This window comes from Oryx dammah, unplaced genomic scaffold (assembly GCF_014754425.2).
Source record: "Oryx dammah isolate SB20612 unplaced genomic scaffold, SCBI_Odam_1.1 HiC_scaffold_5, whole genome shotgun sequence".
NCBI classification, from domain to species: domain Eukaryota; kingdom Metazoa; phylum Chordata; class Mammalia; order Artiodactyla; family Bovidae; genus Oryx; species Oryx dammah.
Window position 1 is genome coordinate 52,786,540 of NW_024070189.1, and position 19,714 is coordinate 52,806,253.

General features: G+C 44.5%; 1 protein-coding gene across 2 annotated transcripts in view; it reads right to left on the reverse strand.

Moving 5' to 3' along the window:
- The window catches only part of SH3RF2 (SH3 domain containing ring finger 2), a 151,237-nt gene that overhangs the window by 26,055 nt on the left and 105,468 nt on the right, over positions 1-19,714 (reverse strand). For both annotated transcript variants that reach the window (XM_040239800.1, XM_040239799.1), the window contains exons 6-7: positions 8,358-8,449; positions 6,731-6,901 (exon numbers count right to left, since the gene is read on the reverse strand). In XM_040239800.1, the coding sequence (XP_040095734.1) occupies positions 6,731-6,901; positions 8,358-8,449 (263 nt within the window). The remainder of the gene's footprint in view (positions 1-6,730; positions 6,902-8,357; positions 8,450-19,714) is intronic.

The following is a 19,714-nucleotide window of genomic DNA, read 5'->3' on the forward strand; positions in this document are numbered from 1 at the left end:
CTTTCACTTTCACTGTATGTCTGGCATTGGCCAAGTCCTTTGCCCACATTATCTCATGCGTCCTTCACAATAGCCTTCTGAGTTAGCAACTATAAATACTACTGTTTTGTAGATTAAAAAAATACAGATTTACTGGTAGTTGAGATTTGAACCCAGGTCCAGGCTGGCCCTTGTTACCCACGCTCTTATCACTGAGCTACGCTACCTTCTGGCTAGTCAGAGCATTCATCATTTAGAAAACCCTGCATCCTGCTTGAAATAAACAAACCAAAGGAGCTGGTAGGCCCTACACATGCCTCCACAAAACCTAATCCTTCAGCCTTAGGCTCTAATTTTTAAGAATAGTATTTAAATTTTGAAAACAGCAATCTCTTGCCCATCGCTTTCCAGCCTGCAGCTCCCTGAACCCCGTAGGGAATGGCTGTCACTTTACACGTTCCTCTTGTCCTCATCCCATCCTACCCCAACATCACAGCCCCAGTGGAGTAGCTTATCAATCACCTTGTCACTCTGTTGATTCAGTAACCTCTGCTAATTCCCTGGAGGTAACCAACTCAACCAAGGTCCTGGCACAAAGATGTCCCCATGTAATTTCCTTCTTGTCAATGCCTCCAGGTTTCTCTTTAGGTAATTTCCTCTTATTTCTCCTTTTTCTCTCCCTCTTTTGCTTAAAAAATCGTATGTAGTTTAATAATGAGCCACCAGTGTTGCACAAGATGGGAAAGGCACCACTTAATGTGGCCAGCTCTGCCCATGAAGCATATGCAGCCACATGCCCTGGGGGCAGATGCTTGTGGTGAGGGGGTTTCTGTCCACAGCTTTCATTTTCCTCTGGTCTCTGGGGATGCAGTCAGGAAAGCAGAGTGGGCTGGCCACCAGTCCGAGCTCAGACTACATTCTGGAGATGAGGGCTGGGCCGAGAGAACTCCCCAGCGCTGGCTTTCATGGCAGCGTCTGCACCTGCCTGTGTTTTAAACAAAGACCTCAAAGTGTCGGATGCTGCAAAATGGACCAGCAACAGGGAAGACAGGTTCCAAAATGGTTGGCAGTGGCAGAGGCAGCAAGTACAGCAAAGTTAATGAGGCCTGAACCAGGCTTATTTGACTAGTCCTTTCTTTGGACAACTGTTTATAGACTGAGGTGCAACCTCATTTTTCTGGGCCCAGATGAGGCTGGATTCCAGAAACTCCTAAATTTCAAGTCCCCTTCCCAACACTGAACCCCTCTATGTTTTTTGGCAAAAAGATCAACATGGGCTTCCCTGATGGCTCAGGGGCAACAAATCTGCCTGCCAGTGCAGGAGACATGGGTTTGATCCCTGATCCACGAGGGAATAACTGAGCCCAAGTGCCACAACTGCTGAACCAGTGCTCTGGAGCCCAGGAGCTGCAACGACTAAAGCCTGAGCACCCTAGAGCCTGTGCTTTGCAATGAGAGAGGCCACTGCAATGCGAAGCCCATGTGCCACAACTAGAGAGTGGCTCCTGCTCACTGCAACAAGAAAAAAGCCCAAGTTGCCTGGAAAATCCCATGGGCGGAAGAGCCTGGTAGGCTGCAGTCCATGGGGTCGCTAAGAGTCGGATACGACTGAGCGACTTCACTTTCACTTTTCACTTTCATGCATCAGAGAAGGAAATGGCAACCCACTCCAGTGTTCTTGCCTGGAGAATCCCAGGGACGGGGGAGCCTGGTGGGGCTGCCGTCTCTGGGGTCACACAGAGTCGGACACAACTGAAGTGACTTAGCAGCAGCAGCAGCAGCAGCAGCAATGAAGAAGACCCAGAGACCCAGAACAGCCAAAAAAACAAACAAACAAACAAACAAAAACTCAGCACTTACCCAGCATGTTCTTCTAACATCAAAATGCTGTGCTAACATATATTCATTAATCCCCATGACACCCGAGATCTGCAGACGTTATGATCCCTGTTTTCTAGATGGAGAGACTGAAAGGCATTCTTGGTTTAAGGGGGAGGGGAGCGTGTTGCCTCTGATTTGCCCCATTGCACTGCTTTGAGTGTGTCCCCCTTCCTACCTGAGATACAAGCCCTTAAGAACTTGTGCAGTACATGAAAGGGGCCTGACACACGTGCCCTCTACCCTGCTCAGTACTGGCAGTAGCCTCTCGGTAAGGCAAAAGCTTGCACTGTGACAGTCTTTATACAGTTCTGTGTAGCAAGTTAAAGGACAGTGAGTGGTGGCCCACCTGTCACTTTACCCCTTAGGCAATGGGATGGCATATGAGTCTGGTGAAGGCTGCCTGAAAGAGAAATATCCCGGCTTACTGGGCAGAAAGGCATTTATTGGGAGGACAGAAAGGAGTGGAAAGAGCTTGGAAACAGGATCCTAGGGAGGCTGCTGAGAGTGGGGAGGCAGGAGTCTGAGGTGGGGAATGTCTGATCAGGGGCTGCTGCTTGAGTGCTCGCCATGAACGGTCTTCAACTTGGCCCGTGTACTTTCCTCCCTTGTTCCTTCCTTGTTCCCATTTCCAAGTTCTGAGAGGCTAAGCCTATCCCTCAGCTGTGGTGATGAGCTAAGGAGGTTGGGGAGGATGGGGAGGGGAGAGGGAGAGTGAAGAGGAGGAGACCGAATGGGGAGGAGCTGGTTTCTGCAGCCTCTAAAATGGGAGGAAACATGCCTCCATTGAGACTGGGTGTGGAGGAGGAACCCAAAAGCATGTAGGTGCTTTTACGAAGGACCTGAATGAAAACATGACAAGTGTTGTGTACCCCCGACCCACGGGCTATCTCTGGGATCCAGGGAATAGGTTGTGGTGGCAGAGATCTAGGTGTGGTCAGCACAACTCGACAGGCTGGCATTACCCTCTAGCAGAGAGTGCTGGAGCTTCACACACCCCAGCAGCCTCTCCTCTTTCGGTAATTAAAAGGCTCACTTGCTGAACCGTAAATTGAATCCCTGGCATTTTGGTCAACTCTGGTCTCTCAGTTGATCCCCAGACTCTGTCTGGCTCAGTGCATTAGGAGATGATGCTGATTAAGAGCAAAGGTTCAAATCTCAGGGGGCACCTCACACCTCGGAGGTCTGGCTATCTTAGAAAAGGCAGTCCTGTACACCATGGGGGCTGGGGGTAGTGCAGAGCCATCCCTGCAAACACACAATGAAAATGGGGGGAAAACCTCTCACTCACACAGAACCAAAGAGCAGAAAGTGACCTCACACATGTAGTCCAACCCACTCAGTAGCAGAAACTCCGCTGACAAAGGTTGGCCTCATTTAGCCCTGAGAACTGGGAGGAACCAAGCCTCCCACAGTGGGAAGGGTTGTTAAGAACAAGCGTGAGCTGCCCCTAGATAGACAAACTGAGCATGTCATCTGCATCCAAGGTTTTGGGGATGGAAACTTTCTCTGCATCTGGGAGGCTGTCAGAGGAAACATACACACAGAGAAAGCATTGATCTGGTGTCAACTAATAGCCCTAAGGAAATTATACTGTGACAGTGACTTTCTTTTCTGGAAATGCTGATTTCCTGGAAGCAAACACACCCATCAGCATCAGCAGCATCTCAAAATATGCACATAGTCAGGTTTCTATGAGCCAGGGGTGGGGAGGGACTCATGGCCACCTACGGTGCTGCTGAACATCCATCCACCATCTGACACACTGCCACCTCTGATAGAGTGAGTCCAGAAGCTCATCCTTTGCCCAAGAATAGATCTACCTTGGAGAAAAGCCAAGGAGAGAATAGGAAGCTGGAGCCTTGAACTACATTGGAACAGAGTCCCATGTGCATTCTAGTTAGGGTGATCTTAAGTCCAGATTTTCCAGGGAGAGTCTCAGTTTACACCTGCTCTCCTGGCAGTGTCCCTCTTCTATCTCAAAAATGTCCTAGTTTGGATGATGAATTATACAGTGACTCTTACTTTAATGGTTTTTTATGGAATAATCAGGACTTTAGGCTAAAGCCTGATGCAAATGCCCCACTAGAGTAGTAGAGACGGCCCTAGAGAGTTCACGATAGTTTCTTCCAGGGAAGACTATTCATGAGTTAAGGTAGGTCTTTGCTCTTCTCTGTCACTTCTGAACCATCCTCCCACTCTCCTCAAGACTTCCCAGCTTGGACTCCCAAGAACAGACTCTACCATCTCCTACTCTGCCTTGCTGCAGACATCACTCTCCCTGTTTCCTTGAGGAATTGAGCTCCCAGCTCACTGTCATTCTCTCCACCACAACGGATCTTACCTCGATGATTTCATCTAGTCTTTGGGCTTTCATCTTAAGCCTAGACTTCTTTCTTAAATGCTAGATGTGTATAGATGCAACCATTTACTAGGAATACTAAGGCATCTGAGGCAATGTGCTGCAAACCAGGCTTTTGCTTCCCTTCACTAACACCTCAAAACCTGTTTGTTCCTCTTTTGGATTTCAACTCCATCTCAGTAAAAGGCAACCTTGTCTTCAGTTACTCAGGATTCACTTTGAATCCTCTCTTTTTACACCCAGAATTGGATTTGTCAGAAAATCCTATTGTTTCTACCTTTAGAATAAACAAAGATCTAACCACTGCCCCCTCCCTCCCTCCACAGCCAGCACCTTTGTTCATTTCACTGTCAACACCGCCCCACTTCCTGCCCCAGCTCCCCCCCACCCTGACCCCCCGGATTCTTACCATATCCGCTTAACTAGTCTCTCTGCTTCCACCTTTCCTGTCTACAGTTTACTCTCAACCCAGCAACCAGAGGGGTTCTGATTACAATGCAAGTTAGATCATGTCACGCTTCTGCTCCAAGCCCTATAACATGGTTGAAGTCACATTCCTCATTATGACTGAGCAAATTCTGAATCTGAATCCCTGTCACCACTCTGGCCTCATCTCATAGGAGCCCCCTCCCTTCCCTAATCCAGCCCCTCGGCCTTCAGGTCAGGGTGCTCCTTCCCCAGGGCCTTTGATCTGTCCTTGCTGTTCCCTGGGCCTGGAATGCACTTCCTGCACCCCTCTGTTCTTCCTTCTCACTGCTCAGCCAGCCCACCGCTGACCAGACTATTAACATTGTAGTCACCCCTACATAAATTCTGTCCCCCTTTCCTGACTTATTTTTTCTCCTTAGACCTTATCATCAGCACACCACTTATATTCCTTACACGTCTTATTATTTTCTGTCCATCCCATCAGAGTATAAGCTCCAGTGGGCAGAGATTTCTGTGTATTTTGTTCACTGGTGTTTCTCCAGTGTCTAGAAGGGTGCCTAACCTACTGTGCTCAGTATATATTTGCTGACTAAATGGATTAAAGCATCAGTTATAGGCATCCTTAGTTTGCCTTTGGGGATTTTGCAAATTTCTAACAAATTCCAAGAACCATCAAAGGGAGTAACTATGACCTTCTATTCCAACTTTATGGCATGCAAAGAAATCTTTTTGCCTGGATCTATTGGTACCCACACTTTGCCTGTATTCTATCTAGAAAGAGGATCCGCCACCTCAATAAAAGCAAGTGCAGTCTTTTATTGAACCAGAATCTTCCAAGTTGTATTCACTGGTTCACTGTTCCCCGAGGGAACAAGCCTGCTTCCTGATCTACACAGTCTATTATGGTCTCTCTGACCCTTGTCTTCTGCACTCAAACAATCCTAGTGTCTTTCTAGGTTTATCCAGTGATGTAGCTTCTATTTCCTCACCATTGCTGCCCTCCTCTGGACACACTGCCCACCTACAGGAAGGTCCCCCAAACTGGCCATATATGACTCCTGCTCTGACCCCCATAGAGAACAATGGGATTATCCCTTTCCTTGGAGTTATGACTCTCTGGTATGTCATAAAGGTAGTGTTTATGTGTGGTAAGGGGCTTGGTACCTTGTGATAGGCTTTGCCTGGACTTATAGTGGGTGGAGGTAGCACCTGGACTTATAGGAGGAGCCATGGATAGTTTTGGGGGCCTGTGTGTACTTGTGGTTGTATGAGGTGGCTGGACAAACTGTGCAGCAGTGCAACTGATGAATGTGCCAGAGAATGAAAAAGGTTGGGAAAGCTGTTTGGAAAGAAGACCTGCAGGGTAACTAGCACATGACTGGGGGGTTGGATGTATGGGTAGTGGTCTGAGTCACGAAAACCTTGCCTAATGGCACCACATCCTGGGAAGTCTCCTAAGGTGCTCCCAGAAGTCTTCTGATCATTGGGCTTTCCCATTGTTCTATGATTATGGAGTGTCTGGGTGAAGACAGTGAAGTGTGATTTGTGGGGGTTGTACAGTAGAACTGAAGTCTAGTTCCTGAGCAGGCTGGTTAACTGCACATCACCTTCATCATCTGTAAAATAACACCCACCTACTGGGATACTCGAGCATGCTGCTGCTGCTGCTGCTGCTAAGTCGCTTCAGTCGTGTCCAACTCTGTGTGACCCCATAGACGGCAGCCCACCAGGCTCCCCTGTCCGTGGGATTCTCTAGGCAAGAACACTGGAGTGGGTTGCCATTTCCTTCTCCAATGCATGAAAGTGAAAAGTGAAAGTGAAGTTGCTCAGTTGTGTCCGACTCGAGCATAGCCAGAGTTAAAAGATGCAAAAGTATCAATACTTGTAAAATGTGAAGAGCTATTTAAAAGATAACTATTTTGCTTTTTTTTTTTTTTAATTAACCATTAGGAGGATAGTGAAGCAAAAATTGTTTCTTGGCCCACACTCTGAAAGGATTGAGTCTTTCAGCCATTCAACTCAGAGATGGACTCTTGCCTAGATGATCCAACCATCTGATGCCTGAGATTGGAGAGGACGCACCTGAAAATGGGGATGACATAGTTGTTGGGGAAGATGCCAACTCGCCCGGTCACCAATGAGACGCCCCTGAGCCAGCCGTCCTGGTACTTGCCCAGGACCCTGACGCCTTCTCCCTTCTGTAGGTCCAGTTCGTCGGGTCCATGGGCTGAGTAGGAGTGCAGAGCTACAAACCTGGGGAAACACAGGGAACTGGTGAAGGACGCTGGTGAGTGTGCCTAATGGAACCAGCAAAGTGTGAAGGGAGAGGAAAACTCGGAGTCCATGACCCAGTGGTTAGCACTAAACATCTTTTAAGAATTGAAACCTCACTATGTAAGGCAGATAGAAATGGTGGAATCTTATTGAAGTTGCAGTGGAGGGCCCCAAATCCCTGCCCCCTCCAACTCCTTACTCCTCCATAGAGTGCTTTGAAGCTCCAGGTCACTCACTGAGGTCACATCAGTATTTTGACATTGGGGAAACTGGCTGAGAATAGAGAAAGGAGTTGGTGACCAGGAATCAGTGGCAGAGTTGGGTCGAAAGCCTGAAAGTGATGGTTCTATATAGGACGCTTGTTCACACTGCTTAGAGTACCCTCAAGACAGTGGTCACAGCCATCAAGGTTCAGGGAACCGAGGGGTCAGCATAGAAGCCTCTCTGATCCATTCCCTCTCCTGAGGGTAGTGATGTGTCTGACCCACAAGATGCTAGCTTAATGTAGGCAGGAGATGGATATGGGGAAGTGGGAGGCAAGGGTTAATTTCAGTGTTTCGGCACACAGTGGAATGAATATTGGCTGCATTGTGGGATGGAGGAGGATGGGCTTGAAACGTGGTAGAAATGTTCTTGGGTTGGAGCAGTGACTTTCCACTCTGAAGTCCACATAGTAGCTTGGGTAGAAACATCCAGGTATGAGCTAGGGGATAAAGACCCTGGGGAGTAGTTAGGCTTTGGAAGGAGAATAATTACCCAACCAAAGGCATTAAAAATAACCCACTTTGCTTTCCCAGATTTGGCGTTAAAAGTGTATGGCTTCGAGCTGGATAGACGCTAAGGCAGCAGTTCCCAACCTTTTTGGCGCCAGTGGGATGGTTTCAGGATGATTCAAGTACATGTTCAAGTGCACAAAGTACATTTATTGTGCACTTTATCTCTATCATTATACCAGCTCCACCTCAGATCATCAGCATTAGAGCCCAGAGGTTGGGGACAACTGCTCTAAGGACTTTGAGGCACTGAAAGGTTTTATCAAAGGGGCTAGGAGAATGTTCTCATCTGCAAGATTTCTTTCCCTCCTGAAATGTTATATTTATTTCTCACTGATACAGCAGCATCTACTGATGACCAAGCATTGTGAATCTAAAGAAAGACAACAGAAATCACTCAGTACCCAATCTCCCTGTAGGGTTTTGGTACATAATCTAGTCTCTTTCTGCTTTTGTAAAATAATGAGCCAGGATGATGTAGTTTGGTAATTTGTAATTTTCATCATTTCCTTTGGACATTGTAAAGGAAGGGAAGCTGTTGTTTCTCTGCATGGGATGGTTAGGGATGGGGATGCTCGATGACAGAGGGATGGCAAAGATGACCGCTCTGTGCCAGGACCAGGAGTGGAGGGTTGAACTCTTCTTTTTTTTTTTTTACTCACATGTTAGCTGAGAGGTGTTGCTGGGAGCCAGGAAGACTGACAATGGCCGTGGAATGTCCTGGGGAGGCAGGTGCAGGGTGATAGGTGCTGACCTGCAGAAACAGCAAGCATTAGGAGCCAGACCCACGGCAGAGCTGCTGCATTCTGATGCAACTAAAAACCAACAGGCACGCCCAGCACCACCCATCGTGTGTCTTTTTCTCTGTGGTTTGTGGCTGTGGGCAGAGCAGAGTGGTGGTGGATTGGTTTATGGTCTGTTGGGGTGGTATGCCAGGGTCACATTCCAAAAGACTGCTCAGATAAGGCTTGGGATGAAGGCTCGTTCAATTTACAGTCAACAGAGCACTGTCAGGCTCTTCTTTATGTTCCCCCGGCCCCTCTCCACCCATTTCCTAGTGCACTCACCTCCCTCTAAGAAAACCTGTTCTCGAAAAATGATATGATGGCTAATGTTGAGAACACTCGCCAGGCAGTTTTAAGTGCTTCGTAAGTATCAGCTAGTTTAATCCTTATTAAAGGAACTATTATTATCCCTATTTTTGGATGAGGAACTGAGGGAAAGAGAAAAATCACTCAAATAGAATGAACCAACATTTAAAACCAGGTACTCCAGGTCCTGAGCCCATACTCTCACTAATGTTAGTATTCATACACACACACACACACACACACGCACACGCACACGCACACACACACACCGGTTTATCCTGTGACTTAGTGATGGTGAGTCTGCAACCTCTTCACTTTTCCAGGCTGAAAGAGGGAGCAAAATTCTAAAAGCATCTGGAAACTGCCAACTATCCTGAGGCTTCTCTTATCTAATGTCTTACCTTGCTTATTTTCTTCTCAGCACATATCACAGACTGTGATTGTTTCCTTGTTTATTTACTGACCATCCCCCATCACTAGACTACAAGTTCATGAGGAAGGGACTATATCTTGTTTATCTTTGTGTTTCTTATATGCTTAATATGTTACTTGTAACTTAATGAATGAATGAAAACATCTTTCTACCCACTACACCAAATATTAATGAAATCTCAACTATTTCCATGCCATCCAGAGTAAACACATTCAACCAGTCTTTAGTTATCTACCTTTAAGTGATGGTAACTACATATATGTGCCTTTTTAGGACTGTGCTTTGTGGGTACAACTATTATTTGCATAATGTGTGTTTGAGCAGTTGTGAATCCATTACTGAGTATGTATGTACAAGTGTGTATGTTTATTCAGAACCGGTGACAATTGTATGTACATGTTTGATGACACTGGCCTATTGTATGTCTTATTGTGTTCATGCATGTGGGTCAGATAAGCATGTATGCTATGTGTGATATATGTATGTATGGTTGTGAATGTCTATCTGGAATTCTGTATATATGTCTATGAACTCTAGAGGTGTGTGCAAGAAGGCATGGAAATAGTTTTGTGTGTGTGTCTGTCAATGATTGTATAAATATATGTATGGTTGTGTATGTATGTGTGATGTTTCAATTCAGTTATAGGATCAGAAAACCATTCCAGTTAGATAGTAAGAAGGGTTGGCAAGAGTATGCTGCTGCTGCTAAGTCTCTTCAGTCGTGTCCGACTCTGTGCGACCCCATAGACAGCAGCCCGCCAGGCTCCCCCATCCCTGGGATTCTCCAGGCAAGAACACTGGAGTGGGTTGCCATTCCCTTCTCCAATGCATGAAAATGAAAAGTGAAAGTGAAGTTGCTCAGTCGTGTCTGACCCTCAGCGACCCCACGGACTGCAGCCTTCCAGGCTCCTCCATCCATGGGATTTTCCAGGCAAGAGTACTGGAGTGGGGTGCCATTGCCTTCTCCGTGGCAAGAGTATAGAGAAATCTAAACCCTCATACAGTGTTGGTGGAAATGTAAAATGGTTCCAGCTCTTTGGAAAATATTTTTGCAGCCCCTCAGATAACTCATAGAGTTACCATATGATTCACTAAGTTTGACATCCAAGAGAAATGAAAACATACAACCACACTAAAACTTGTATGTGAATTTTACAGCAGTATTATTTATAATAGACAAAAGGTGGAAATAACCTAAGTGTCTACTGGTTTAAGAATGAATAAAGAAAACATGGTATATCTATACAATGGAATAATATTTTACAGTGGAATATTATTCAACCACAAAAGAAATAAAGTATTGATATATGCCATAACATGGATAAACTGTGAAAACATTATGCTGATTGAAAAAAAGCAAGACACAAGAAACATTACTTAGTTCTATTTATATATCTTAAATGGGTTAAATGTAAAACATATTTTATGGTATGTGAAATATGATAGTGTATATAAAATATATTTTAATAAGCTTTTAAAAAAGTCCCAAACCATATGATTATCTTAATAGATGTACGAAAAGCTTTTTATAAAGTTTGACATCATTATGATAAAAACTCTCCAGAGAGCAGGCATAGAAGGAACATACCTCAACATAATAAAGGCCAGATATGACAAACCCACAGCTAGCATCATATTTAATGGTGAAAAGCTGGAAGTATTTCCTCTAAGATCAGGAATAAGACAAGGAGGTCCATTCTCACCACTTCTGTTCAACACAGTTTTGGAAGTCCTAGCCACAGCAACCAGAGAAAAAAAGAAATAAAAGGAATCCAAATTGGAAAGGAAGAAGTAAAACTGTTACTGTCTGCATGTGACATGATACTATACATGGAAAATCCTGAAGACACCACCAGAAAAACTACTATAGCTCAGAGCTCATCAAGAACTCTAGTAGTAAAGTTGCAGGATACAAAATTCATATACAGAATTTGTTGCATTTCTATACACTAACAATGAAAGATCGGAAGAAGAAATTTAGGAAAAAGTCCAACTTGGTGGGGAATCAGTATTATTAAAATGACCACACTACCTAAGGTAACCCACAGATTCACTGCAATCCCTATCAAAATATCAAAGGAATTTTTTTTTTACAGACCTAAAATAATTTAAAAATCTGTATGGAAACACAAAAGACTCCAAATAGCCAAAAAAATCTTGAGAAAGAAGAACAGAGCTAGAGGGATGACAATCCTTGACCTCAGATTACAATACAAAGTTACAGTTAAAAAAATGGTACTGGCACAAAAACAGACACATAGATCAATGGAACAGGTTTGAGAGCCCAGAAATAAATCTACATACTTATATTCAATTAGTCTATGACAAAAGAATCAAGAATATACAATGGAGAAAAGACAGTTTTTTCAATAAATGATGCTGAGAAAACTGGACAGCTACATGTAAAAGAAATTAGAACATTGTCAAACACCATGTACAAAAATAAACTCAAAAAGGATTAAAGACTTAAATGTAACACTGGATATGATAAAACTTAGAGTAAAATATAGACAGAAAACTCTTTGATATAAATTGTAGCAATATTTTTGGATCTGTCTCCTAAAGTAAAGGAAATAAAAGCAAAAATAAACAAGTGGGACCTAGTTTAAAAAAGTTTTTGCACAGCAAAGGTAACCATTGACAAAATAAAAAGACAGCCTACTGAATGGGAGAAGGTATCAGTAAATTATATGACCAGTAAGAGATTAATATTCAACATATATAAATACCCCACATAACTCAACATTAAAAAAACAAAATGGTATGATTTAAAAATGGACAGAAGAATGGAATCGACATTAAATACGATGGGAAACGGGCACATGAAAAGATGCTCAATGCTGCTAATCGTTAGGGAAATGCAAATCAAAACCACAATGACATATCGCCTCATACCAGCCAGAATGGATGACTATCATCAAAAGGAACACAAATAACAAATGGTGGTGAGAACAGGAAGAAAAGGAATCCCTCATACACTGTTGGTAGGAATGGAAACTGGTGAAGCCACTGTGGAAAACAGTATGGAAGTTTCTGTTCTTAAATTTTTTTAATTAAAAATTTTTTTAATTTTAATTTTTAAAAATTTAAAAATAGAACTACCATATGACCCAGCAATTTGACTCCTGAGTGCATGTCCAAAAAAGCCAAAAACATTAATTTGAAAAGATACATGCACCCTAATGCTTACAGCAGCATATTTTACAATTGCCAAGATATGGAAGCAATGTAAGTGTATATCAACAGATAAATGGATAATGAAGATATGGTACATATACACACAGCCATAAAAAGAACAAAATTTTACTATTTGCAGCAACATGGATGGACTTGGAGGGCATTATGCTAAGTGATATAAGAAAGAGAAAGACAAATACTGTATATTACTTAATACCCTTTTCCCTGTATAACTCTATTATCCAAATCTCATCACTGCTACTGCTTTCTTGTGATATTTTTTTGGGACAATGGATGTATGCATATACCAACATCACATATCTATACCTGTTTATTATTTAATTTATAGAAAAATGCCACATTATGGACACTATTCTATTGTTTTTTCCTTGTATTAATACATTTTTAAGATTTGGGGGGCTTCCCTGGTTTCTCATTGGTAAAGAATCTGCCTGTAGCACAGGAGATGTGGAAGATCCTCTGGAGAAGGAAACTGCAACCTACTCCAGTATTGTTGCCTGGAAAATCCTATGGTCAGAGGAGCCTGGTAGGTGACAGCCCATGGGGTTACAAAAGAGTTGGGACATGACTTGGTGACTAATAACAACAATAAATAGTGGAATCTAAAAACTACAACAAACTAGTGAATATAACAAAAAGAGAGCAGACTCACAGATATAGGGAACAATCTTGGGGCTACCAGTGTGAAGAGTGGGGAGGGACAATGTAGGGGTCAGGGAGTGGGAGGTACAACTTATTGGGGTATAAGATAGTCTACAAGGATGTGTTTACAACATAGGGGATATAGCCGATATTTGTAATAACTATAAGTGGAATATGACCTTTAAAATTTTATTAAAAAAACAAAACCCAGACCATTCCTTGGTCATCCATCTGAAAGTCTCTAATACTTCATAAAGTGTTGTGAACTTTGCAATCAAACATTGTCATACTGGTTCCCTCAAACAAGCTGCCGGCTTTGGGCTAGGCTGCTCCTCCCTTGCGACTGGGCAAGATATAATCCTTCTGGGATTGGGAGATATGCCAAGGGAGAGCCGCGTTATGTGAACAACTAATCTTATGTTTGTGAAGGCTGTTGGATCACTGATTAAGCAGGATGAACTTCACATCACACCTGTGACTTTCCATTGTTATGCTTGAGTAAAAAGTCCTACCATCCATAAGCACTATTAATCATTTAGGGAGGAGCAAGATGCCAAAATGCAAAGAAAACCATCCTTCCATTATACCTAAAGAAGTTATCTTTTTACTTCTCTAGGTCTTCAGCTGGAGAGATGGGTATTTTGCTCCTAATTGGAACAGGGAAACCTGCCAGAACTGAAATCACTGGGTTTGTGTTGGATTTCTTTCTAAGGTGAAATGGGAAGGGAGGCCAGATTTTCAGTTTGAGGTGTCAGGGAGGAGAAGGGAAAATACAAATGGGGAAGGAGAAGGAGAGAGAGAGGGAGATGGTGGACAGCTCTGAGAGTTGGGGAGAGAGTCAGAAACTGGGACAAAGACACATGGGGGAAAGAGAAAGATCCAGGGGGATAGAGGAAGGAAGAAGAAAGGGGAGATTAAGACTGGGGAAACTCTTATAACTCATTCAGAAGACAAATAACCCAGCTAAAAGATGGGCAAAAGGGACTTCCCTGGTGGTCCAGTGGTTAAGAATCCATCTTGCAATGCAAGAAATGTGGTCTTGATCCCTGGTTGGGGAACTAAGACCCACATGCCACGGAGCAACTAAGCCCATGGGCTGCAACTACTGAGCTGGCGTGCCACAACCAGAGAGATCATTCGATGCAATGAAAGATTCTGCATGATACAACAAAGATTCTACATGCCCACAACTAAGATTCTACATGCCCACAACTAAGACCTGCTGCAGCCAAATGAATTTTTTTAAATGGGCAAAGGACATCACAAAGGAAGATAATATCAAGTGGCTAGTAAACACACGGAAAAATGTTCAACATCAACAATAATCAGGAAAATGCAAATTAAAACCATGAGATACTACTACACACCTATGAGAATGGCTGAAATTAAAAAGACTGACCATACCAAGTGTCAGTGAGGATGTGGAACAACTAGAATTCTTATCTGCCCCTGGTGGGTGCCACAGGACAATGAATTGGCCATTTTTATTAAAGTGAAGTAAAGTGAAGTGAAGTGAAGTTGCTCAGTCATGTCCGACTCTTTGCAACCCCATGGACTGTAGCCCACCAGGCTCCTCCGTCCATGGGATTCTCCAGGCAAGAATACTGGAGTGGGTTGCCATTTCCTCTTCCAGGGGATCTTCCCGACCCAGTGATCGAACCCAGGTATCCCGCATTGCAGGCAGACGCTTTAACCTCTGAGCCACCAGGGAAGCCTTAAAACATACATTTACCACACTGCAATCCTACTCACAGGTTTTTACTTAAGAGAAAGGCAAACTTCTGTCCACACAAGGACCTGTACAGGAATGTTCATAGCAACTTTATTTGTTTTAGCCAGAAGCTAAAAACAACCCGAATGCCAATCAACTGGTGAATGAACAAACTGTGGTACAAACACAATGGGAACCCCTCAGCAATACATGCAATGATGTGGATGAATCCTAACATCATCCTAAGTAAAAGCAGCAGGACACCCAAAACTACATATTCTGTAGTGACAGGTTAAAAATTGCCAAGAGCCAGGGATGGGGAGAGATGATTCATTGCAAAGGGGCACAAGGAAACTTCTGAGGGTGATAGAAAGATTCTGTACCTCGGTTTCAGTAGTCATCACATGCCGTTTAACATCTGCCAAGTCATTGAGCTGTATACTTAAAATCGTTGAACTTTACTGTATGTAACTATAACTCAGTAAAGCTGTTAACTATATTATCTAGCTTGCAGGAAGTGACCTTAGCTTGACCCAGCCCAAACGCTGGAATTAGCAAAGGATATAGGGGTGACAGGTTAACCTAACAGTGGGCTAGTGATCCTCATATGTCAGGGGGCCACCTGAAAATGGGAAAACTTAAATGTGGATACCCAGGGATCAGACAGAGGTTCCATCAGTAAGGTGAAAACAAAAATGAATGAATGAATGGAGTAAGAGCAAGATAAAGCCAGGGAGGAAGGACAGCCAGAACAAGACAGAGACGAAGGCCCCACCCGGTAAACGAAGACAGCTGGGTAGATGGCCAGCTTCTGAGGAAGGCAGGTCTGTTCCTGTCAGTGGTATTCAAGACACAGGCCCAGCCTGTCTGAATGAAAGGGCCTCTGGTGGGTGGGTGGTTTCCTGAGGTCACCTATGACCTCAGGTCCCTGTGCCACAAAGGGTTTGTGAGGCTACCTTTGTGGTCTTCTAGGCTCTGGTGCTTCCTGGGGTAGGATCCGGGGATCTGAGCAGGATGAGAGAAAGTGCTGGTATTTGAGAATGTGGGTGGGAATTTCTGCAATGATCTAAAAGCATTTTTTCCTCCTTTTGAAGGAAGTGATTGAAAAGAAGTCTTTATCAGGAGCAGAGGAATGCACAGCTGTGTGGCCGCTGGGCGTTTTCAGGTGTTAAGTAAGGGAGGAGAGGGGGCTCGGGCCTGGCAGGAGCTGTTGCAGCATTCCGCTGGCCCTGGCCTCCCAGATCTGGGACTCAGCACCCTCGCCCAGGCCTCTGGAGGCAGCTCTAGCCTACTCAGGCATTTGACTTTGCGGCTCGAGCATTTTCTAGCATATGTGATCTTGGGCAAGGATAAAATTCTGTGGCTCCTCCATTTCCTCATCTGTAAAGTGGGGGCAATAATGGTATTTCTCTCCTAGAGTTGTTATGAGGATTGAATAAAAGAACTCATGTGTATTATTTAGCACAGTGTAAGTGCTCAATCAGTTCAGTTCAGTCGCTCAGTTGTGTCCGACTCTTTTCAACTCCATGAATCACAGCACGCCAGGCCTCCCTGTCCATCACCATCTCCCGGGGTTCACTCAAAGTCATGTCCATCGAGTCGGTGATACTATCCAGCCATCTCAACCTCTGTTGTCCCCTTCTCCTCCTGCCCCCAATCCCTCCCAGCATCAAGGTCTTTTCCGATGAGTCAACTCTTTGCATGAGGTGGCCAAAGTACATATTGCTTATTTTAAAAAAACTTTTTTAAATTGAAACAGAGTTGATTTACAATGTTGTGTTAGTTTCAGGTACACAGCAAAGTGATTCAGTCATGTGTTAGTCACTCAGTTGTGTCTGACTCTTTGTGACTCCATGGACTGTAGCCAGGCTCCTCTGTCTATGGGATTCCCTTTTTCATGGTATCTTCCCAACCCAGGGATTGAACAGTGGTCTCCTGCATTGCAGATTCTTTACCGTCTGAGCCATCAGGGAATCCCTATCCAGTTATATATAGATATAAATACATAGATAAAAATACACATGTGCGTGTGCTCAGTCACTAAGCTGTGTTTGACTCTTAGTGACCACGTGGACCGTAGCCTGCCAGGCTCGTCTGTCTATGGGATTTTCCAGGCAAAAATTCGAGAGTGGGTTGTCATTTCCTCCTCCAGGGGATCTTCCCGACACAGGGATTGAACCCACACCTCCTGTGTATCCTTCCTCGGCGGGCAGAGTCTTTACTACTGTGCCACCTGGAAGTATTCTTTAAAATTCTCTTCCATTACAGGTTATTACAAGATGTTGTATAGAGTTCCTTGGTGTATACAGTGGGTCCTTGTTTTCTGTTTTATATATAGTAGGGTGTATATTTTAATTAAATATTACTTATTTTGGTCTACTAAGAGATTAGTTGCTGTGCAGGGTGTGGGTGGTATGGGTGGAGCACCTTCTTTTATGTGTCAGCCCTGCAAGGTCTTGGACTGAGAGCAGGACCCAAGAATGAGGTGGGGATGGGAGTAAGCAGGCCTCCTCTCTTCTCTTCTAGAGGAGCTTTCAGGTCCCTGGCTTTCCAAAATATGTTTGCTGTCCCCCAGCCCCACCCCTGCTGTGGTACTCAGCTGTCTCTTCCGGGGTGCATGCCTCTCAGGAGTTTGCAGGGCATGGGGTGCTGTCCTCTTCAACAGAGCATGAGCCAGCCCCTGTGGTCCAGCTTCTCAGGACGCCCAGGAACGAACAAGGGCCTGAACCTATGGAGTGTTCATTCAGGGCCGGAAGAAGGGCTGCCTTTTACAGACAGAAAATTAAGTATTGTATGGTAGTTTCTCTACCACCACTATCGATAATCTAGAGTTGACCATTGAACTTTATAGAGTTAAAAATTCATTCTATTCTTTTATTATGAGAGACTTGAGCCATATTCAGCAGTTGCAGTGTGTGGGCCTTACTTGTTCCTCAGCACTGGAGCTAATGGAACAACCAAGACACACAGAGTTCCTTCCTCAGGTGGACCTCACCCAGTATTCCGGGGAAGGAACTTAAACCTAGTTACATAAACATAGCACATGTTGGCATGGGGGATAGGGTGGGGCTCAAAGTGCTCTGGGAGCTGCTGGGAGGGGCTTGCCTTGATCTCCAAGAGGTATTTCACTCACACGCTGCAATTCCAATACTAACTTGTGATACGCAGGCCTCATTTTTGTCATCCTCATTTCTACAGATAAGCTGAGATGGAAAGATTATGTGATTTTTCAGGCCAGCAAGTGGGTGGTTAAGTTGACACCAGGAGCCCTTTTAAGTGCTGACCAAGGTTAGCACTTGGGGCTTCCCTGGTGGCTTAGCTGGTAAAGAATCCACCTGCAATGAGGGAGACCTGCGTTTGATCCCTGGATTGGGAAGATCCCCTGGAGAAGGGAAAGGCTACCCACTCCAGTATTCTGGCCTGGAGAATTCCATGGACTATTCCATGGGGTCACAAAGAGTCAGACACGATTAAGTGACTTTCACTTTCAAGGTTAGCACTTAACTCCATGTGCCTAGAGAGCTGACGTCTGTGAGGAAAGGCCTTCTAGCTAAATTCAGTGTTCTTTTTTTTTAAGAAAAATAATTGTATCTATTTATCTGTTGGCTGTGCTGAGTCTTCATTGCCATGTGGGCTCTTCTCCAGTTGTGGCAAACGGGCTACAGTCCGGCTGCGGTGCGTGGGCTTCTCATTTCAGTGGCTTCTCTTGTTGTAGAGCGCAGGCTCTAGAGCGTTTCAGTAGCTGCAGCACGTAAGCGCAATACTTGAGGCTCTCAGGCTCTAGGACACAGGCTCAGAAGTTGTGGCGCATGAGCTTATTTCCTCTGTGGCATGTGGGATCTTCTCAGACCAGGGATTGAATCTGGATCTCCTGAATTGGTAAGATAATTCTTTACCACTGAGCCACCAGGGAAGCCCTCAAAGTTCTGTTTTCAGGGTCACAGGTATGTCATGTTCCTGACGACCACTGTTCCTGGCCAGTGTCCCCTGTAATATACAATAGATATGGAGACAGGTGGACTATGAAGTGCTTTTTTGTTTGTTTGTTTTTCATCTTCATTCCCTGGCAGAAGCGAGATCCTTGCAGAGTCAGAACTTCTTTACCAGACTGCTCCCCTTCCTTCTCTAAGCTGGTCTCAGAGCCAGCCCAGCCTGCAATCCCTCCCTCTTCTGGATGAGCAGGGAGCAGCTGCCCAGTGCTATGATCTGCCCTGAGAGTAAAAGCATTGTCTGAGAAACAGAAGTCACTCAGGAGCGGGCAGCAGGTTACTTTAGGTTCACCTCAAAATGTATCTTCTAGGGGACTTCCCTGGTGATCCAATGGTTAAGACTCCTTGCTCCCAATGCAGGGGGCAAGGGTTTGATCGCTGGTCAGGGAACTAAGATCCCACATGCTGTGAGACATGGCAAAAAATTTAAAAAAATAAAAATAAAAATGTCTTCTAATGTCTTCTGAGGTCAGTAGGGGTAATCCTGTGTAATGCTGTGAAGACAACTCCATTTCCATCTTCCAGGGAGTCATCGAAGCTTAGAATATTCTCTGTGATCTGGCCCCTGCCCCTTCTGCAGCCTCACCTTCCTCCCATCCCCCTCCCCCTCCCCCCTTCTCTTCCTTCAGCCTTGGATCTTTTTTCAGCTCCTTGAGCAGATCACACTGTTTCTGTCACCCCTCCCCTTTCCAAACCCCCACCCTACCTTTCCTCTGTTATGTTCCCTTGTTACTTCCATTAAAAATTTATATATATATATATATACACTATGCATAGAAATGTATATATAATTTTTTTTTTATTTAAAGAAGAATAAGAAAAGTAACATCTGCATACACCACACCCAACTCACAAAACCGAGTAAAAACAGGAATTGAACACTGTGCTTAGAGGCCCTCTGCATATTCCTCTATAATCAGATCTCTTTCCTCCTCCCAGAACTGACAATGCAGAA